The sequence below is a fragment of the Podarcis pityusensis genome (genome assembly GCF_964106645.2).
Source record: "Podarcis pityusensis genome assembly, chromosome: 1".
Classification (NCBI taxonomy): domain Eukaryota; kingdom Metazoa; phylum Chordata; class Lepidosauria; order Squamata; family Lacertidae; genus Podarcis; species Podarcis pityusensis.
The window spans coordinates 37,217,216-37,240,237 of record NC_138028.1 but is presented as its reverse complement, the minus strand read 5'-3'; the positions used below and the strand labels follow the sequence as shown (position 1 = coordinate 37,240,237).

General features: G+C 42.1%; 1 protein-coding gene across 1 annotated transcript in view; it reads left to right on the top strand.

Moving 5' to 3' along the window:
- LOC308462814 (uncharacterized protein) overlaps positions 1-22,992 on the top strand; it is a 32,249-nt gene extending 9,257 nt beyond the window's left edge. Inside the window, exons 3-4 of the mRNA XM_080980692.1 lie at positions 21,395-21,533; positions 22,864-22,992. Coding sequence (XP_080836818.1) covers positions 21,395-21,533; positions 22,864-22,906 — 182 coding nt within the window. The 3' untranslated portion in view covers positions 22,907-22,992. The remainder of the gene's footprint in view (positions 1-21,394; positions 21,534-22,863) is intronic.
- The last annotated feature ends 30 nt before the right edge of the window (positions 22,993-23,022 follow it).

The following is a 23,022-nucleotide window of genomic DNA, read 5'->3' as shown; positions in this document are numbered from 1 at the left end:
ATGGTTCCACCAATATTAGTCTTTAGCTCTGCTGCAAAAGTCATTCACCTCTCATATTGCTCTGATCATGTGACACCCTTCCTTAAATCCTAACACTTGCTTCCTGTTCACTTCTGGATCCAGTACAAACTTCTTGCTGTTGTCTTCAAAGCCCTCTGTAACATGCCCCGGTCTCTCTCTCTGCCTTCACAGCCCAGCACAACCCTGCATGTGGAGTTTGCCTCATCACCATCCACCATCAAAATATTTCCTGTTGCCTCCAAAGATTCTGCCCTTTCCATTGGAACTGCCTCACAGCACCCCTGCGTGCTGCCACCTTCTCATTTTAGTTGTATTACAACTAAGCCTTAACTATGGGCAAGGACACGAGTCTTCCTATTCAGCCTTTCCTCTGTTGTTTGATCATCAGCTCCTCAGGGAAGGGACCTACCATCTTGTACTCTGTAAAGTGCTATGCACTCAATCGTGCTATACTATTATTTAATAATAATGATAGTATCTGTGTTTAACCTACCAGGTTTAATGGGTATAAAACATTATCCAAGGCATACCATGTTCAGCCCTTTGGAGGACAGGCAGAATAAAACTGTGATATATACCGTATTTTTCGCCCTATAGGACGCACTTTTTCCCCTCCAAAAATGAAGGGGAAATGTGTGTGCGTCCTATGGGGCAAATGCAGGCTTTCGCTGAAGCCTGGAGAGTGAGAGGGGTCAGTGCACTCCGACCCCTCTTGCTCTCCAGGCTTCAGGAAGCTATCCGCAAGCCTCGGGCAGCTCCCCGCAAGCCGTGGAGTCGCGCCAGTCTCCCAAGGCTTCCAGAGAGCTGCCTGCATCCCGAAGCCCGGGGCGCACTGAGAAGCTCGCTCCAGGCTTCGGGCAGCTCTCCGCAAGCCTGGGGAGACCGGCGCGACTTCCCGCCGGGTTCCCTAGGCTTGCGGATAGCAGCCTGTTCTGGGGGCTGGGGTCGGGGGAAGCTCGGGCGTCCCCCGCCCCAGCCCCGCAACTGGGGGGGGGGAATAAAAAAAAACTTTATTCCCCCCCCCAAAAAAAAACTAGGTGTGCCCTATGGGCCGGTGCGCCCTATGGGGCAAAAAATACGGTAAATACTGCCACCCAATTCAGTGCACAACATAACATTGTGTACTTGAAATGGTATACAAACCCGAGGGCTACCATTACCTCTGTGCCATGGGCAGGTCATCTATTAGTTTTAGTTCCCCACCAGTTAAACTGAACTAATTGTACTTCTTCTTATGTTGTGAGGGTGGACACAATGAAAGATTGTAGAGCACATTGCAAATTAAAGGGAACAAATAATAATTGCAAGGTAGCTAGATGGAGAGATATAGCCTTGGCACAAGAACTTGTGCTGTGTAACATAATGAGCTGTTCAGCTCCCTGCATTCAGAGAATTATTACCAAAGAAATCTATTTTGAAATGATGACGTACTAACCACCCAGCTGAAGGGAGAAAACTTTAAATTACCCAGGGTAATTTACCTGTTATCAATTCCCAAGTATAGAAAATAATTCTGTTCTTCATTTCTAGCAGTGCACAGTTCATGCATTTAATATATGTGCAACAAAGCAGAGACCATGAAATAACAGATTCATTTCTGCTTGCTCCCATTTGCTAAGTTAAATTAAGATTTTTGTTGTTGCTGGCTATATTAGACTGAATATATAGCAAAATCATTTTTGAAAGGCAAGGGAATTCAGGAGAACCTGAACAATGTAACTTTATTGGAAAGCATAGTTAGCTGATCCTGTATATTATTTTTTATCATCCCCTCTCCCCAAGGCAATTGATTGAATGAACTGAGTGAGTCCAAACTAATTATCCCCAAACAAATGAATGCACAATATGGGGGCCTTTTGACTGTAAACCAAAATGGACATTACTCTTCTTTGCTAATAATATGGGGGGGGAGGTATTTGGTGTGGCTCTCAAACACACCAAAAACAATATTCAGATACCACTTTCACAATTCCTAATGGGACAGACTAAAGGTCCAGCTAGCTGAGCATCGTGTTTCACTTAATGGACAGACAGAGGCTTCTGGGAACGCACAGGCAGGACATAAAGGCAATAGCCATCTTTCACTGTTGATCCCCAGCAGCTGGAATTCACTAGCAAACCATCACTCTTTAATTGACCTGCTAAACATTTTTGTTTAGACAAGCCTACCCAGATGCGTAGAATGTTGACATGTGCTTTAATTTGTTTTTAGTTTATCACTGGTTTTAATTTTTTTGAGGATGTTCTGAATAGTTGCATTTAACTGTTTTCACCAATAATTTTATTGCTTTACAGTGGTACCTCGGGTTACATACACTTCAGGTTACAGACTCCGCTAACCCAGAAATAGTGCTTCAGGTTAAGAACTTTGCTTCAGGATGAGAACAGAAATCATGCGGCGGTGGCGCAGCAGCAGCGGGAGGCCCCATTAGCTAAAGTGGTGCTTCAGGTTAAGAACAGTTTCAGGTTAAGTACGGACCTCTGGAATGAATTAAGTACTTAACCTGAGGTACCACTGTACTCTCTTTGTAAACCACCTGGAGGTTTTTTATGATCTAGTGGTGTGTAAATTTTATGAAACAAACAAAAAGCCATGATGGGAAAACCTATGGCCCTCTAGATGTTACTGGGCACCAGTTCCCATCTCCCTTGACCATTGGCTGTGCTGACCAGGGTTGATGGGAGATTAAGTCCAACAACATCTGAGGGGGAGAGCAGAAGTTCCTCATTCTTACTCATAGCCTTTTTTGTAAAAAAGAAAAAGAAAAAAAAAATTAATGATGCTTGGGCATAAAGTATGTACGAAAAATAGATGTACACACTGGCACTGCCCCAACATCTCTACACATCTTGTATATGCCCACTTCATCCCTAACCTTCCCAAACTGAGCAGGAAGGTGTTTGGCTGGACACACTTTGAAACCGCAGTCAAGTACCCTGATGATGCAGTGACCCAGAGCGAGCAGGGATGTCGGAGGACGGATGCACACTTCTACCCACATGCATTCAAAGCACTCATGAATCAAACTTGAGGGTTGTCTAATCTCCTTTTAAAGCCATCTAACCAGTGGCCATCACCCAATTCAGAAATGAAATATCCATTCAGTGAAGGGAGGGGTGGGGGAATTGTTTATCTCAAATCTAGTGCCAGTCAATTTCACTTAATCACCCCGAGTTCTAGTGTTCTATGGGATCTCAATCTCTCTCTCTCTTGCTCTCTCTCTGTCCTTACCCTGCATCATGCATACTTTTATAAATTTTATAAATCTCTATCTACCTCCCCACTTAGTGGTTTCTACTCTGTTGTTTAGTCATTTAGTCATGTCCAACTCTTCGTGACCCCATGGACCAGAGCATGCCAGGCGCTCCTGTCTTCCACTGCCTCCCGCAGTTTGGTCAAACTCATGTTGGTAGCTTCGAGAACACTGTCCAACCATTTTGTCCTCTGTCGTCCCCTTCTCCTTGTGCCCTCAATCTTTCCCAACATCAGGGTCTTTTCCAGGGAGTCTTCTCTTCTCATGAGGTGGTCAAAGCATTGGAGCCTCAGCTTCGGGATCTGTCCTTCCAGTGAGCACTCAGGGCTGATTTCCTTAAGAATGGATAGATGTGATCTTGCAGTCCATGGGACTCTCAAGAGTCTCCTCCAGCACCATAATTCAAAAGCATCAATTCTTTGGTGATCAGCCTTCTACTCTACATGTACCCAATAAAAGCAGAAGAAGCATAAAAAGGTAAAGGTAAAGGGACCCCTGACCATTAGGTCCAGTCGTGACTGACTCTGGGGTTGCGCGCTCATGGCACTCTATAGGCCAAGGGAGCCGGTGTTTGTCCTCAGACAGCTTTCTGGGTCATGTGGCCAGCATGACTAAGCCGCTTATGGCGAACCAGAGCAGCACATGGAAACGCTGTTTACCTTCCCGCTGGAGCGGTACCTATTTATCTACTTGCACTTTGACGTGCTTTTGAACTGCTAGGTTGGCAGGAACTGGGACCGAGCAACGGGAGCTCACCCCGTCATGGGGATTCGAACCGCCAACCTTCTGATCGGCAAATCCTAGGCTCTGTGGTTTAACCCACAGCGCCACCTGCGTTGCCCTTTAGAAGAAGCATACATGGCAACAAATAATACTAACAAGTCCCATTAGCAGAAGCCTGTGTAAGAAATTCCACTAGTACAACCGGGCTTCTTCTCCATCTGCTCCCCCCACACCCCCAAATTGTCTCAGGGGAGGCCAGAAGAACCTTCAGAGCAGTGGATGAGAGAGAGGAGAGGATGGGTAATTCCACTTCTGCAAGCTGAAATGCTTGCGCTAAAGATCAAGTGCCAAAGTGCTACATTGAATTCTTACCTATGGCTCTTTTCCCATGCCTGGAATCTAGCAGGGTCATTATGGATCTATAAGGCTGGCCCAGATTGCCCCAACCTCATGCCCTCTAGCTGTTTTGGACTACAATACTCACATTCCTGACCATTTACCACACTGGCTGGAGATGATAGGAGCTGGAGTCCAAAACAGCTAGAGGGTACATGGTTGTGAAAGTCTGGGCTGAGCAATTCAGCAGATGGGGTAGCTTCAACAGCAAAGCAGGGGCTGGTGTGAGAATCCCATACTTGGCTGCTCAACCATAAACCAGCAGTAAAAACCCATTCTAACTAACTTATCCATATTCTCCATGGTTTGCTTCCTTTTCCAGACACTGAATCCCTTTTACAAAGTGCCACACAATGCTTAAACTTGAAAACAGATGCAAAAAAAAAAAAAAAAAAAATGGCAGGGCAGACATCAAAGATAGAATTCTGATTTTTTTCTCTCTCTTTATACTGCTATTTTGCATGCTCAGTAATGAGATGAGCATCAGTTTAAAAATAAAATTGAACTTTTCCCAGACTATTAAAGTTCCTATTATTTCAGCCAGTGCTTTGTGAATCAAAACTTTCTTAATACCCTTTTAAAATTGATCACCCTCCAAAAAACTGCAAAGGCTCAGCTAAAAGAGATGCTATGGTCCACTGACCACATTAAATCCAAGCGTGAAGCTCTTAAATGGATTTTAAATGTATCATCCATATAATGTTTATTACAGTTCACACTAAATCCCTCTGATACTTCAATGCATTTTACTGAACAAGAATAGAGTGTGCTGTGAGTCTCCAGCTATAATTTATATATTTGATACAAAATCCTATTACAAATGGTCTTTCAAAATATGACATTCAACAAAATGATCCTCCCATAGCATGTGAAAGAACAGACTTCCATTAGCTCTCACATTCTTGATCAAGAGTTACCACCTTTATGGTGTTGTCATTTCACTTCAGAAGATCCATCAGAAAACAAAATATGTAACTTCCAAATTTCATTTGAAAACAAAACTGATATAAGCAAAGTGGGTTTTTTCATCTTCTCTCCTAATTTCCCCAGTGTCTTCACCAATGTTATTTCAGTTCACTATACCCTGTCCATCTTTTGCTCCTCTTAACTCAGAATAAAACCAAGACTGTACGTTAAAGTTTTGGGAATTACTTTCAGATCCAAAAGTTCAGTAGCACATTACACATTCAGCTTGAGGTATGGTGCAGGAAAGAAATATAACACAAGCATGTTTTAAAAGAAGTCTGGAACTTTGAAATAATAGTACACACACAGAGAGAGAGATTGTGACACAGTCACATCAGGAAGAATTTGAATTCAGGAAATATGGCAAGCCTGAGTTTCTAATGTTTTCCAGTGATCACTTGGTCCAGCATTGTTTTAGAGTTAGATTCAGCTTGTCAGTAAGAGTAGTGATAGCCACAAGCTTTAGTTAGGTGAGAAGAAAAGACCAAGAAGAAGAAGAGTTTGGATTTGATATCCCGCTTTATCACTACCCTAAGGAGTCTCAAAGCAGCTAACAATCTCCTTTCTCTTCCTTCCCCACAACAAACACTCTGTGAGGTGAGTGAGGCTGAGAGACTTCAGATAAGTGTGACTAGCAGCTGCATGTGGAGGAGCGGGGAATTGAACCCAGTTTGCCAGATTACCAGTCCACCACTCTTAACCACTACACCACACTGGCTCTCAGACCAAAGACCCATCTTGTCCAATATTCTGTACACAGCAACTGACCAGATGCCTATGAGAAGCCCACAAGCAGGACTCTCTTCCACTGGTGTTCCTCAGCAAAGTAAATAAGTTGGATCCAGACTTGGACATGCTTGGAGTAGACCTGATGAAATTAATCAAGTTGGGTTTAAGTACCACTGGTATCAATGGTTTACTCTAAATATGTCCGTCTAGATCCAACTTGGCAACAGGGAATATGAATGATAGGGGAGGTCCTCATCCCATAGGCTTAGATCCTGACACCTGCAAGCTGAAGGAAGCTCACAGAAGTGCATTTTCCCATCAACTCTTCCCTCATACCGCCCCAGGAAGCATCTCCAGAGGACTGAGGGACCTTCCTGAGCTGGGATGGGATGGGGCACTGGAGCTGCAGCAGAAAAGGTAATAGCAATTATATAGCAAGTGGAAGATAATATTTATAGGGTTTCTGCTAGTGTTCAACTGGAACTCTCTCAAAGAAAGACTTGACCTCTTTTGACCCTTTGTGGGGGGGGGGAGCATCATGCTTGTACATGCGTGCCAGCAACAATATGGAGAATTGTTCAGTCAGTAATAAATATAAAACAGGTTTGTGATTCAATGAGTAAGCACATTTTGGATTCAACTTTAACTTCTTTGTGTTGCATGCTAGAGCTGTGCTGGGCTCCTTCAGTCAGACTGAGGGCCTGATCCAGTTCAAGCAGTGTGAATTCAAACCAGGACAATCCAGGGCTTACCCAGCCTAATGAAACTCTGATGAAACATTCAGCCATGAGGGGGAGAAGGAGGCCTGCAGGTCTAATTCAGTTCAGGATCCAGGATTTGGTGAGTCTGTTTCAAAGCCCTATTGCACACTGCATCAACATAACAGTACTTTCTGATGCCACCTTCTTCCCTAGCTTGTCTTTAGCACTAAACAGGAGACTTTCTCTTCCACCCCTGCGCTCATAAAGCTTAACATGCATTATGCATGGTAATAGCCCTCAACAAAGATGAAAAGTTTCTGAGATTCATTACAATGTAAAGGAGCTGGCTAGCTAGCACACAGGGAAAAGAGGCTCTCCAAAACAGGATTTAGTCTGCTGAGGTTTGGGTTAAATAATTTGAACAGTTTGCTCAATGAGGCCGAGAACTTGTGGATGGATGTCTTGTAGCAGGGTTTGATTGACAATTTGACATTTTCGCTTTATTCAGTCTCCGTTAACTGCTTGTCTTTATGCACTTTAGCCCAAATAGCACCAAAGTAAACCTCTATTATTCAGAGTGGCTCATTCCTTAATCCTCATTGATTGCAGCTCATCTCTTATCTCCCTCCAAGCCTCATGACTCAAGAAGTGAAAATATCACACACACCAGCACAGGTGAGGAAGAAGACTCACTGATCTGGAAGGGACCTTGTGAAGGACATCTAGTCTAGCCCTTGTTCAGGAGTGCATGATCTTCAATGCAGGGTACAATTGCAGAATTCCTGACAAATGTCCATACATCTGTCCTTTGCTTTAAATATTTCCAGCAAAGGAGAACCTACCACATGACTGGCAGTCAGTCCCACAGTCAAACATCTTTAGGAAATATTGCCTAATGTTTAGCTGAAATCTGCTTGCTTGCAATTTCCACACATTAGTTCTGTCCGTCGGTGCACCAGAGAACGTCTTCCCTTCTCTTTTTCCCTTCTCTGCCTCCCTCACTGTGACCCTGACATTGGCTCGATAGGACACACACAAAACAACAACACCTCAGCCACCTCTCAGTGAGAAGTTCAAAACCCTGCACCCTTCAATAACCTAAAAGAATTCTACAGGAATTCTAATGTCCCTTGAGAATGAGGTAGAAAAACAGAAACCTCTTTCATAGAAGAAGAAAACCTTTGAGAAACTGGATTTTGAGACAAGTGCTGCTGCTTCGGTGATCACTTGTAGCCGAGTAAGATTGTCCTCCATGAATATGGTCTTAACAGTGGAATGGCCAGCAGTCACTCCACAAAAATACACCATATAGAGAGGGGTTCAAGTCCTGTGGTCATGCCAGTATAAATCTGCAAGCAACCATGCTTTTGAAAGGTTGTCACACAGGGAAGGAAGGACTCAATTGAGACACTGAGGTGAGATCCAAAGATAGCACCCCAACCGTGGAATGCTCTCCCCATGAAGGGTTGCCAGGTGATGAATGTGATGTCCTTTTGATGCCAGGTAAATACCTTTTTATCTGTCTAGGCCTTTTCGGGTCTTTATGTTTGTAAACCACTCTTTTAACCTGGCCTGGCACTGATATGCTCTGGCTGCTTTGTTCATTTTTATTGATCCAATTTTATTGTTCCTTTATTGCTTTTAAATCTTTGTGGGTTGCTCTGTGCGCCCTTTGGCTAAAGAGCAAGCAAAGAGATTTCCCAGATAAATAAATAAAATAATGTTATGGTTACTTAACCTGTTGACACCAGTTCAATCAGATCCCCAATCACACTCTGACTTTGATCTTCATTTTAATGTATGTGTGTGTGTGTGTGTGTGTGTGTGTGTGTGTGTGTGTATCTTTTAGGTTAGATGGATAACAGATACTGCAGCAAACTGGATTTACCCTCTTATGTAGACATCTTAATAGACTTTCCCACTGAGGTCTCATGGCCAATAATAAGTCCTTACAAAAAATAAAATAAACGGTACTGGCTTAATCTCTACCAGCATTTTAAAATGTCATTTTAGGTCCTAGATTTAGTTCAGAGAGAAAATCTGAATTTGTGTGTTTGTCAAAGCAGATGGCTACTTAAATTTGATCTGCAAATCGAAAAGCGCTAATTATTTCCTCTTGCAGCACTAATTTAGAATTTTGTCCTGATGCTTTTCATCAGATCCCTGCATTTTAAGACCTTTAGGTGAAATGTTGCGAAAAATAAACCCTACGCAACTGTAATTGGATTCAGGCACTTGACTTTCTGTTAAAAAAACAAACCTCTGAACTTCTGTGCCTTGCCACTAAGGGGACTGCTCTTGCCATCCAGAATGCAATCATGATAACTGGGATTCTTAAAGCAGGACTTGTAAGAGACCCGCAAAGTTTCCTCTAAATTAAAAATAATTAATTGCAAAAAATACCTCTAATTTTATGGATTAAAGGCATTAGAACAGCTTCTCTGCCAGTTTATCTCACAGCCCTAGATTTTCACTTTTCTATTAGTTGGTTCACACATATTCACAGAACTTTTTCATAACAGGAAGTGTGGGTAGCTGGGGTGGCTGCAGATTGGTGGAGAAATGTTTACTGGAAAAACAAAGCTGGCCCCCTCTCAGCGATCAAGTAAGCTCCTCACCCACTGACATTCTGGTAAGAGCGTTCCCTCTGATTAAAAACTGGACCTGTTGCTGTCAAATAAACTCCCCCTTTCACCTCCTGATCCTGACATTTGCCTTACACTAGAGCTTTAAGTTTTCATTTTGCAAATATACTCTCTCCCTCACACATTTCGCTCATATGGTAAAAGTTTTGATTTTTATTAGACACTTTGTGGCATTTATTTGATGTCTGGATCACTGAGGCACCACAAAGTGTTGCAGGGCTCGCTGCTTTGACCCATGCAGGCTCCCAGAGATCTTGCTTCTTCACATTGGATATGCCCCAAATCCCTTTTAGTCATCCTGCCTTGGCTCAGGGTTGTTTTGGATCTGGTGCTCAAGATTTTGAACCCCTAGTTTAAAGAAATTTTGATTTTGAACCCCTAGTTTAAAGAAATTAAAAGATAAAGTGCGAGACTGGCTTCATTATTATCAGATAATTGAGGCATACAATTTGGACAAGAAAATTGGCTTCCAGGTGGAAAAATCAAAATTAGAAACAGAACTGTTAGAACCCAAATCTAAGATTTTGTCAAAGATGTATAACTTGCTGTTGAAATGGAATACTCAGGATGAAACAGTGAAATCTGCTATGATTAAATGGGCACAAGATGTTGGACATAACATTATGTTTGCTGACTGGGAACAGTTGTGGACTACAGGTATGAAATTTACAGCATGTAATGCCCTAAGAGAGAATATTATGAAAATGATATACAGGTGGTACATGACCCCAGTCAAGCTTGCAAAAATCTATCATTTGCCCGATAATAAATGTTGGAAATGTAAGGAAAACGAAGGTACATTCTTTCACCTTTGGTGGACGTGCCCAAAGATCAAGGCTTTCTGGGAGATGATCTATAATGAAATGAAAAAGGTATTTAAATATACCTTTCTAAAGAAACCAGAGGCCTTCCTGTTGGGCATAGTCGGCCAATTGGTGCCAAAGAAGGATAGGACTTTCTTTATGTATGCCACAACAGCAGCAAGAATACTTATTGCAAAGTATTGGAAGACACAAGATCTACCCACCTTAGAAGAATGGCAGATGAAGGTGATGGACTATATGGAACTGGCAGAAATGACTGGCAGAATCCGAGACCAGGGAGAAGAGTCGGTGGAAGAAGATTGGAAAAAGTTTAAAGACTATTTACAGAAATATTGTAAAATTAATGAATGTTAGAATGATGTTGGATAGAAACTAAGTGGTTTCTAGCTGTAATGTTATAAGGGAATATGAAAAAATGGACTATTTATAGGTAAAAATCTAATGTTACAATACTTTAAGATTGAAGATTAAGATAAACAAAGAGGGGAGGGATTTGCTGAACTAACAAACTGAATTGGAATACAGAAAAGGGAGGCGTGAGGAGGTCCGGGAAATAAGCAAATGAAAGATAAATGATTGAAAGACTGAATTGTTTTTAACTATTTTTATTTTGTATTTTTCCTTTTTCTTTTTTTATTTTGTAATATTTTGAAAACCTTAATAAATATCTTTAAAAAAATAAATAAATAAAGCTGTGTGCATCCTTAGTTTGGAGGGGAAGGCTTTAGCTCTGGTAGTACTATAAAAGTGTTGATTCTCAGCATCTCTGGTTAAAGAATGTTAAAATGAAAACTATGGAGAACTGCTGCAAGCCAGGTTAAACATTACTGGACTAGATAGACCAATGATCATTAATTTTTTGACCTATCTATTCAAAATACAGTGGTACCTCGGGTTACGAACTTAATTCCTTCCAGAGGTCCGTTTTAAACCTGAAACCATTCTTAACCTGAGGCGTGCTTTCGCTAATAGGGCCTCCTGCTGCCACACAATTTCCATTCTCATCCTGGGGCAAAGTTCTCAACCCGAGGTACTACTTCCAGGTTAGCTGAGTTTGTAACCTGAAGTGTTTGTAACCCGAGGTACCACTGTAATAATTGTAATACAACTACTACTGCTGCTACTACTATTACTACTGCTGCATAATAGGAGGAGGAGGAAGAAGAAGAAGAAGAAGAAGAAGAAGAAGAAGAAGAAGAAGAAGAAGAAACAAAATGGCCATAGCTCATGTTTAATATTGCTTAGCATGTACAGTGGTACCTCGGGTTACACACGCTTCAGGTTACAGAGTCTGCTAACCCAGAAACAGTACTGTAGTGGTTCTAGGATCTTGCTCTCTCCCTCCGGCACTGATGGCAGTTCCCTGACAAGTACCTCAGGTTAAGAACTTTGCTTCAGGATGAGAACAGAAATCGCACAGCGGCGGCGTGGCAGCAATGGAAGGCCCCATTAGCTAAAGTGGTGCTTCAGGTTAAGAACAGTTTCAGGTTAAGAACGGATTTCCAGAACGAATTAAGTTCTTAACCCAAGGTACCACCACTGTATTTATTTCCTTATTTTGTGTTCAAAGCACTTCACATATATCTCAGTAAACCTTACAGCACCTCTGGAAGGTTGGTCAATAGTTCGAATCTTGTACAGCGAAGACTGTGGTTAGAGATAGCAGCTTGCCTAAAATTACCCAGTGAGATTGTGGCAGATATGTGTGTCTAACTGGTGGCTTCCTTGTTCACAGTAGCTACCATTAGCTGTGGTCATACATGTCTTGATTTGATGCATGCTAAGAGCTTCTTTTTTGTTTTACAATTTCCTTATAGTTTTTGTTTTTAAAAACTGCCAGTTATATAGCAGAATCGGCCAAACCTATGAGCTGTAGTATATGAGACACTGCAGATGATTTCATGTATACAGAACTAAAAACAATATAAAGCCAAAGGGGTAAATTTAGTTGCAAAAGGAACTGTTTACATCAAACATCAACTAATTTGAGCAAATAAAAATGAAAGAATACAGAATCTTCAACTGGTTCTCAAAATGATACCACTATCATTATAAACATGAAGATAAAGGCAGATCAATACATAGAGAAAATGTGGTTGATTATAAAGGAAGAAAGTGGAGCACAAATTATGTGATAGTTATAGGAATTTTTTAAAAAAATGGGCTAAAATGAGCATCAATGCAAGAGCCCTGAGTACAACTAGGGCCTTGTGATACAGTTTGTAATCAACCAAAAATATATAGCATCATTACTAATGCTATATGTGTTGCCAGGGCTTCCAGGGGACAGAAATCACTGAACAATCCAAGCTTTGTTTACTGGCAGAGATTCTCTTCAAGGGCAAATCATTTACTATACCACACAATAAGACACTGCTGTCTTTTGCTAATTAAGTGGCATTCAATAGGCAACTGATACAATAATTTCCCTTTATGGTTTTAATGACTTTTTATCCAGCCATATAAATGATAAATGATTTCAAGTCTCAAGTCTTCTGTTAGGACGTGACTGCTAAAATCACTTTGCTTCACCTCTCCGTCTCTCTCTCTCCCCTAAAAAAGTGTTTCTGGAATTTTTCGAGCTTTGTATCTACCTGTGGAACACCCTCCCAGTACAGCTACAGCAGGCAGCTGCACTTCAGGCTTTTGAGAAAGCCTCAAAGAATCATTTGTCTCTATTGGTCCTCCTTGAGTAATTTTTCACCCTGATTGCTAGAAGCTATTATATTTTTATGTTCCCGGAGTTTTGAACTTGTTTCATGTTTGGTCTTAATGATACAGATTTTTATATTGTAAGGGTGTGTATGTGTGTGCGTTGTATGACACTTTGCATAGCTGCCAACTCCCTGGGGCCCTGGGTGCCCGAGCACCCACAAATTTCAGTGCCAGGGCCACGCACGCTGCAGAAGAAGAAGAGAAGAAGAGTTTGGATTTGATATCCCGCTTTATCACTACCCGAAGGAGTCTCAAAGCGGCTAACATTCTCCTTTCCCTTCCTCCCCCACAACAAACACTCTGTGAGGTGAGGGAGGCTGAGAGACTTCAGAGAAGTGTGACTAGCCCAAGGTCACCCAGCAGCTGCATGTGGAGGAGCGGGGAAGCGAACCCGGTTCACCAGATTACAAGTCCACTGCTCTTAACCACTACACTCACACTGGCCCACAGCCCCGGGCACCCACAGTCGTGGGGCCCAAGCTGGCACTCCTGACACTTTGGATGGGCTTTGCATGGAAAAGCAGGATATAATTCAAAGAAAAATGAAAAGAGGGGGTTTTTTTGCAAGGGTGTCTGTGCATGCTGAATAGCGCTAGTTATTGGGTTGGGTTTGATAAGTCCCCCAGCTAACATTGGGCAAGTTGAACTGTAAAGGATTGAAAGGCCAATCATGATTTGCACCTTGGGGAGACAGAGTGGGGAGTTTAACTCTCCTGCCGCAGCATGGTCCCAAAGAAAATCACTCCCTGAAACTACTATTGGTAAAGGAAAGGTGTGGTCCTATCCAGCTTTACAAGGATATACTTGGAGAAAAGCAGGATATGTAAATGTGTTCATACATAACTGCTGGGACTGTGCTGACTTTAGAAGGAAAAAATGATTGTGAATTCACCCTCCCTTCATCATTGTGTTTGGGGATAAACAAAACTTCTGTAACATTGTTCCACATGTTTATGAATGAACAAGTCTGTCCATCTGTGTACCTTCCCTTCCTCTTGAACTGCTCTGGTAGATGTACTGCTAGGTTGAAACACAGAGGAAGGTAACAGCTACTTCTGGGTGAGCTGTGACCTTTTACCAAAGGCCACAAATGCTTCTTTGTGTGGCAAGGAGTCCTTCCGTCCACCTCTGGAGCTCCCCAACACCAAGAAAAAGGCATGACAACTTGAGTTTTGGGTAAAATCAGGCCACAATCTTATTGTTTATGGATGTAAGAGGTTGGACATAGGCATTGGATAGAACCCAACACTTCCGGCTCACCTGCCGGAAGGACTTACGGTGGGGTCAATCAGAAGTGTGGAAGTTCCAGACCTACAGCAAGGAGTAACTCCCCTGCTGGATTGCACCTGGGGAGTGCTTTGGCCCCTTGTCCCCACCTAGGTGTCCGGACAGAAACATCTCCCCTAAAGCCCTTTAAAAGGATACGCCATTTTCAGAGGGACAGGCAGAAGCTACAACCTCCCCTCTGTCCAAGACTATGCCTACCCAATGCCTAGCCACAAATGCTTCTTTCTCCAAGGAACAGCATTGGAGAAGACCACTACAAGTCTGTCATTATATGATTTCAGCACTCATTACACTAGTCCCTACTTTTATGACATCAGCAATCATTATGCCAGTCTCTACCTTTATGACATAAGCAATTACTACCACTAGTCCCTACTTTTGTTTGTAAGTCATAGAAATGCACAGATTTCAAGTTCATGTCACTTTCACATGAGGTTCTCCACAATCCCATTCCACCCTAATCTGCTTTTTTTTTTTTAATCTGCATGAGAATTCATATTATATAAATGCTGGGGTTTTTTTAAAAAAAATGTATTTTTTTTCTCACAAACTGCACATTTCCTAATTAGTTTCTCTCAAATTATGCATTTTCAAATGCATTTTTCTTGATGCATTTTAATAATTTTCTGGAACAAGAACTGCATCTCAAAATCCAGAGAAGTGTGCAATCTAATGGTTGATTACATTCCAATCTCCATATTCGTCTGAGCATCGCAGATCATAATTAGCCAAGAAAAATATCCTCTGGCATCCTTATCTGCATGTGGCTGCAGTGTGTTTAGTGCCAATAAATCAAAAGGTTGTCTAGCAATCAACTACTGCTATGCTACATTAAGGAAAATGAGAAAAGCTTCCATACTTAACAGGACTGGACACAATGGGTCAGAAGGGGTGAGCAACAACGAGCTGATCTGTTGTCAGAATGCACAACTAAGTGAAAGTGTAGAATTTTATGCCATCCAACATTTCATAGATGGTGCACTTACTTCATGTGTCTCCTGCGTAAGGGGCCTAAAACATGAAGAACGATAACACTAGTGCATTTTTAAGAGGGGAAAGTGGGGGGAGAAAAACATACACCAACATCTCACCTAACAATAACAAGCAGAAGAAAATTTGCAAAGTCCATGTTAGAGACAAAGCAAGCATATGGGACTCAAAGAAGCAGGAACACATTCTTTAGGCTGAAAGAAACAAAAGAAAAAAGAAAATGAATTATGCAAGGATGAAGCCCCATTTGGGCCATATATGTATTCCTATCAGGATCTTTAGCCACCAGGAAGGGCTACATCAATGAAAAAATTTAAAACTTTATAAAAATTATTTAGAAAGAAGAAGAAGAGGGAACAGCAAGGGCCTAAGGTAGAAGTAATATAAGGCAACAGACCAAAGGTGTAATAAGTGGCACGCACAGAGAGAGCTTGATTTGGAATTATGCTCAAGTAACCGATACCCTAAAAATACAAAAATATCTTATTTCTGAGTTGATACTCAAGATTTTCCTGCATCATTATTCAGTTCTGAGCCTCATCTTCTTGGGAGTGTGAAAGGATCCACATCTCTCTTCCAATGTGCCACTAGTCCCTCTTTAACAAACTTTTTTACCTGATGTTGACGGAGTGATAACGACATCATCTTTTCCCCTCCCTTTCATCTTACCTGATTCCAGTGCCTGTTGTCAAGGTGACAGAGGCAGAAGCAGCAGTTACATCTTCCCTCTGTCCATGGTGTGCTGCACAGATGACCCAGGTGCTGAGCACTCTAATACAATAATGATTTCCCCAACCATCAGTCCACCTGGCACCCTGGGAAAATTAAATTTCCAAAGGTCTCCAAAAGCTGTTTTGCTGCTATAGCCACGATCTGCCATGCCAGTGCACTGCTGTGTGCACTGCTGCCACAGCAGCCACATAAGGGGAGGGGTGAAGTGCTAATCTGGTGGACAGGGATGAGGGGTGAGTGAATAAGTTGAGTTGGCAGGGACAGAAGAGTTCTTCTCCAGCTTGGATTTCTTATCCAAGCTGGCAGCGATCTTGAGTCCTAAAGCCTTGGATTGGCAGTCAGCATGATAAGCTCTGGGTTTCATATTCTGAGCCAAGGAATTACAAACTTTGGCAACAGCACTAAACAGCACTGAGTACAACATAAGGAATAGGGAGTGGGGTAACAGCAGGCCAAAGTGGAAACAGGACCAACAGCAAAATGTGGGGCAAAGCCAGCTGAGAACAAGGGGAAAGAAATTAAAGCAGGCACCCCCACACTCAGCTACAGTTTATCATTGTGCCTGTGTTTCCATACTTGCTGATGATAGGCGGAGAGATAGTCTACAGCTAAAATATATGTGAGTTGTTGTCACATGCTAGTTCTTCTGGTAGCTGTCCACACCAGCCCACATAGCCTGGCTCCAACAGATGCTTTGCTTCAAGCCCAGCATTGGCACCCCCGAGTTGCCCGCAAGAAGCTATGCAAATGCTCTAATCTCTAAGTTTTACACTAAGAGAACAGTTTGATGAAATGGTCCATACACAAATGTGATTATCCAGTAAACATTCAGACATAGATGTTTCATTAAGCACAGGCATACAGGGGTAGAAAGTCATCTTCATAATGTTTTTAATTAGGATTTTCTACAAATGGCATTTAAACTACCAATCCATTTCCAACATGTGAGACATGAATAAGGTTCTGACCCTGTTGTACTGATTGGAAGGATTTTTAGAATAGCAGAAAATTTTAATTATTAAAAGGTTGTCTAGGTGGTTCCGCTCTGTTTGCCCATAACGGTCTCAATATGTTGTGATTGTTTCAGTACTCCAAAACCCAGCAGCAGCAAACTCTTGCCTCTAGCATGCTGAACCCAAGCGTTTTCGAGCAGCCAGCAAATTGGAAAGCTGTTATCAAGTTTAACGCATGTTTTGTAGCCCCACATGAGCCAAGAATATGCCAACATCTCTCTCACTGCTTCTTTATTTGTGATATTTAAGCTACTACAGTCACAGGCATAAATCACTTCTGCCAGACAGGTACACTCCTGACACAGTCACCTATGCATCATGAACAGTGCTCTCCCTGCCCCTTCAGAAAAGCACCCTTTTAAAAACCGAAAATAACAATAGTTAAAAGAAAGGGGGGGAATGATGAATATTGTTGTGAACAACTGAGCTTAAATAAGGAAAGTCAGTCCAGGGTGTAGATTAATGAGCACAAGAGGGAGTAAAAATATCCACCATTGGCTCCTGTGATTGGTAGGCATGAAGCCTTTGTATTGGCAAGGCACAATATGTCAACTTCTGCCTTTGCCTGGTCATCAGAGCAGGACCTTCTGCTTGCTGCTTCTGGTTCCCAGCTACTGGGAGACGCACACTCTTATTCTAGGTTTTGGTATGGTATTCTCTCTCTCTCTCTCTCTCTCTCTCTCTCTCTGGTGTTATACATTATTATATGGTGTTATAGATTTAGGAAGGGATGTGGGTAGCACTGTGGGCTTGCCAATCAGAAGGTCGGCAGTTCAAATCCACGCAATGGGGTGAGCTCCCGTTGCTCTGTCCCAACCTAGCAGTTCAAAAGCATGCCAGTGCAAGTAGATAAATAGATACCACTGTGGTGGGAAGGTAAGCGGCATTTCTGTGCACTCTAGTTTCTGTGCACTCTAGTTCCCGTCGCGGTGTTCCATTGCACCAGAAGTGGTTGAGTCATGCTGACCACATGACCCAGAAAGCTGTCTGAGTTAGCTCCCTTGGCCTGAAAGCGAGATGAGCACCGCACCCCATAGTTGCCTTTGACTGGACTTATCTGTCCAGGGGTCTTTTACATTTACCTTTCTACCTATGGTTTTCTAGAACCCTGTAATTCTTTTCATGTTGAGCTCCAGTAAGAGATACTGGCAAGATGTAAGTCCCCCACTTGTATGGAGATAAGATAATCCCTCCTCTTGTGAAGCAGACCTTTGAAAACATGGAGGCTTTGCCCTCAACCAGCCCCCACTTGCCTGCCTTCTTACTCCTAGCCAGCCCAGGGGGTGGCCTTGAATGTTAGCTTCCTCCACCCTTAGTCTCAGTGGTGCCTTTGCACAACTCAGCAGGGAGGAAGAAGGGGACAAAGCTAGAACTAGTCGACTGTGCCTGTGATTGCTGCTGGCTCCAACTTCTGTTAGTCTCCCTCTTTTCTGCCTACCTGTCCCAATGGGCACTAGGAGCCACTGAAAGGTATTAGTTTACTGCTTTTCCAGTTAATCACAAATGAGTCACAATCACAAACAAAAGTACAACCTGCGACTCGTACCATACAAGCTCGACATAAAAAGAATTTCCCCCAGTAAATTAGAGCTTTGTTAAACAGATCCAATAGAGACTACATCTAGTTAAAACAGACTCTTGTATTCTGCAGTAATCGGTATAGTTATTCATTGTTTGTATAGCACATTGCAACTTTGAGAATTTAATATGCAGTTTTATAAAGTTCTGGGTTTTATTGTCATTTGTATCATTGTGTGTGTGGACACTTGTTATGTATAGTTTTGCTTCTATAGCCTGACCTCACCTGACAATAGCAATAACAGGGCTTGTGGCTACGACTGCTTGTGCCTGCAAGGAACGTCTAGTGTTTCCACTCATTGACAGGATCAGAGTTTTTATTCTTTTTAAACACTTGCTGAATTCCTCTAATATTTATTTGGCTAGACTAGCTCCCCCCCCCCCCCTTCTTCTCAAGTTCAAAGATGTGTCCTTTTAAAATATCAGGGCCCATCATCTTTGAACTACTTACAGATTATCTCTGAGAGCAGCTTCCTCACCTTTGTTCCCACCCTTATCAAATTTAACTGACCTTGAAAGCTGAGTCATGTCGATCTGTTTAATCAAGAATTGGCAAATATTATAAATGACGTGGTCCCTGCACATTTTAAATCTATCCCATTGACATCTTCACCTTGCCATGCAGAAGAGCAGCCCTGGAGCTGGAAAACAACTCCCAGATGCTCTGCTCAAACAGTGGAAAGCCATTGTCACTTCTGCTCAGGTTGCTATTTTGTATACAGAGCTGTATTATTGGCTTCAGTTCTGACATCAGCTCTGGGCAGCCTAGGGCAGCTGCTGGGGCCCCACCACCCAGTCTGGGCCCACTGGCTCTGATACAAGTCTTGGGCCCTGTGTGTCAAGTGACTGATCTCCAAGCCTCTCTTTAAATTTCCCAGTTTGACACTATATCAGGCACTCTGGGACCTTGGAGTGCTGCTGCCAACACCACCAGGTAATCTGGGAGGGGGGGAATCAATGTAAGAGAGCACTTTCCCCAGAGCCCCCTCAGATATGGTGCCGGTCCTAAGTTAGGGATGCCATATTTCCAAAAGTGAAAATTCAGACAGAGTTGTTTTGCTGAGCTGCCCGAAAACTTACTGAGAATGTGAAAGAAGGCCACTTCCCACTCAGATCCCAACCCTAACCCTGCGGAAAGCCATCTAATTAGACTTTAATTTGATTTTGACCTGTTTTTAGGTGGTAATTTAATTATTGTTTGATTTTAGACTAATGTTATATATTTGATGTTAGCCGCCCTGAGCCCAACCTCGGCCGGGGAGGGCGGGATATAAATAAAAGTTTATTATTATTATTATTTAAATCTTTTTGTGTTTGAATGCATGGAGCACTGAAGCTGCCTTTGAATCCAAAGGGGTCTCCAAGTCTCCTCCAGCCATCTTATCAGGTGATGGATGATGGCTTCAGCTGCCATATGAGCTAATTCATCCTTTGCTGTGCCATTCTTGTCACCCACACCTTTGTTACCCACACTCTACCCAACTTGGTCCAGTTATTAAGCAAGGAACATAAAAAAGGCCATTGCCTAGTAAGTGGGATATTCCGTGAATCAGCGGACTATGAAATTCTCTTCTTAAGCATCCCTGATGGTGAAACAGGTAAATATACAGGATGATGGAAGTGATGCTGAAACATTTTTTTTCAATGGCCTGCATACTCCAAATGATCACATGCCCGTGGGTAGGGACCAAAAGGGTGATCTCTGAATGTACCTTGCTATATTTAGTAAGCCAGTGATGTGAAGCCAGTGACTTGTTACTTGTTCTTTCATTAAAGCAACATTTCACTGTATCCTTTAAATGTACAGTTAGAATGTTGCCTTTTCACATCTCATTAGACCTTCACTGAGGAGATGGTGCTTCTCCTGATGGCTTGTACTTTTTGGTCACAGCATAGTTCAAAAATAATGCAAAACTTTTTGCAACTGCATAGCAACCTTTCCCATCAAGATTCATTAATGTGGGGGGAGTGGGAATACAGTATGCTGGATTAATTGTTGGGCAGTTACTATGGGAAAGAACTGAGCTTTCTTTTGTTAGGCATTTTTGCTCTGGCAGAGCTAAAGCCTAAGCTATTCAAATATTCTCTATTGTTAAAAAATAAAGCTTGTCATAACGAGTGTCGTCTTTTTTAAGAAGATTAGTTCTATCAGACCATATTTTTATTCAAGTAATAAATGCTAATTCTAGCATAGTAAAGCCTGATTAATCAAAATAGATTAAAACAGATTAATCGGGATCTCTTTGTTTTCATTCCTCCCATACACACAACAGAAAAGAGCTACTGTTGCCTCTATAGCTCTGTTTCCAAAGAGCATTTGTCCAGCATCTTTGGTCAGTGTAAACAAAGAAATTAGTGCTTCTACAAAGCCACACAGACAAGTTTATACCTATGTTCTCTCAATGCCGGAAATGTATTTCCAATACTTCGTCACACAGTGCAGAATTAAACTGTGGGATTCATTCCTACAAAATATAGTGATGGCAACAAACTTGGATGATGTTAAAATACAATTTGACAAATTCATAGTAGGTAAGGCTATCAAGGGCTACTAAGCACGAAGGATAGCTATGTTCTGCCTCCATTGCTGGAGGCAATGTGCCACTAGTTACTGGGGAGTGCAAATGACAGATTTGCCCATCTCTAGTGGCAAATGAAAAGGGGATTCCTAAGTGAACAAAAGAGGCCAGTGTGTGGCGAGGCATTGTCTTAATTGCCCTAGGATATGGGATATTTTAGCAAGCGTCCTTAGCCTAAACCAGAAAGGATTTGGATGCTCTCTTGTCCATGATGCTCTCTTGTACACCCCATCCTTCACAGCCAGCTCTTGCCAGCTAGCTATCACATATAAGATGAAATCTGAAAAAGAAAAAGGAGGGTCTGGAGAAGAAATGGAGGCAAGCTGGAGTTCTTTGGCAACAATCTCCCCTTTTGATGTCACTGTAATATCAACCTTCATGTAAGTAATCACAAAGCTTTTATCCATCCATCATGATTATCATTTCTACCTGTTTATAAACATGCACACCACAGGACCTGAATACATTTGGTTAACTGAACCTATGATTGTTAGCAATATTATCTGTTATTTTCCCACTATGTCTCTCTGCCTCAGTAGGAGAACAGCAGACTGATGCAGTATTAATATTTCTAAACATCTGGCAATTCCTGTAAGACTTCATTTACTTTAGAAGCATGGAATAAAAAGCTGGGAATGTGTTTAAAATTGACTTCAGAGAAATAAACCTCCTTCTTACACTCTCTCATATTATATGCTTCAACAATATATTTTTTATTAGGATCATTTTTGTTTTTAATGATGCTGAAGTTATACAGCCTCAGGAGTGAAAATGACCTTGAGGCCGACAATATAAATCATAGCCTCTGTGCTATCCATTTTTTACTGCTAGAAATAACAAAATATTAGGTAGTAAAAGTTAAAAGCATCCACATGAAAAGATTGAAGAAACTTAAATCAGTGTTAATTTTGAAAAGGAAAAGAGCATTCATTTGGAAGGGGAAAAACCCCAACAACTTGCAACACTGGAGGCTATTTTGCAGACAGTTCAGTGCTTAATATTTAACAAACGATGTGATTTGTCAATAGGTTTAAAACTGTCTGCATTTTTATTGCCTTCTCTGCCCCATTCGTGGTTGTCCATTGAACAGCAGTTGAAAAGAATTATAGAAAAGCTCAAGCACCAGAAAAGTTTTAGGAACAAAGGAAACCACATAAGCCGAGACTACATAACACCGGTCTTGAAAGACCTACATTGGCTCCCAGTACATTTCCGAGCACAATTCAAAGTGTTGGTGTTGACCTTTAAAGACCTAAACGGCCTCGGTCCAGTATACCTGAAGGAGCGTCTCCACCCCCATCGTTCTGCCCAGATGCTGAGGTCCAGCGCCGAGGGCCTTCTGGCGGTTCCCTCATTGCGAGAAGCAAAATTACAGGGAACCAGGCAGAGGGCCTCCTCGGTAGTGGCGCCCACCCGTGGAACGCCCTCCCATCAGATGTCAAAGCCATAAACTACCTGACATTCAGAAGACATCTTAAGGCAGCCCTGTTCAGGGATGTTTTTAATGTGTGACATTTTAGTGTATTTTTTGTCTCTGTGGAAGCCGCCCAGAGTGGCTGGGGAAACCCAGCCAGATGGGCGGGGTATAAATTATTATTATTATTATTATTATTATTATTATTATTAAACTGACTTATTCTGAATCAGATCATTGGTCTATCTAGCTCACTATTGTTTACAATGACTGACAGTGCCTCTCTCATGTTTCAGGTGGGGATATCTCCCAGCCTTACCTGGAGATGCTGAGAATTGAAACTGGGACCTTCTGCATTCACAGCAGATGTTCTACCATTCTGCTACACTCCATTTTGTGTTTTACACTGTGTGTGTGTTTTCAAAAATAGTAAGTTAATGCCTCAGTTACTAAAG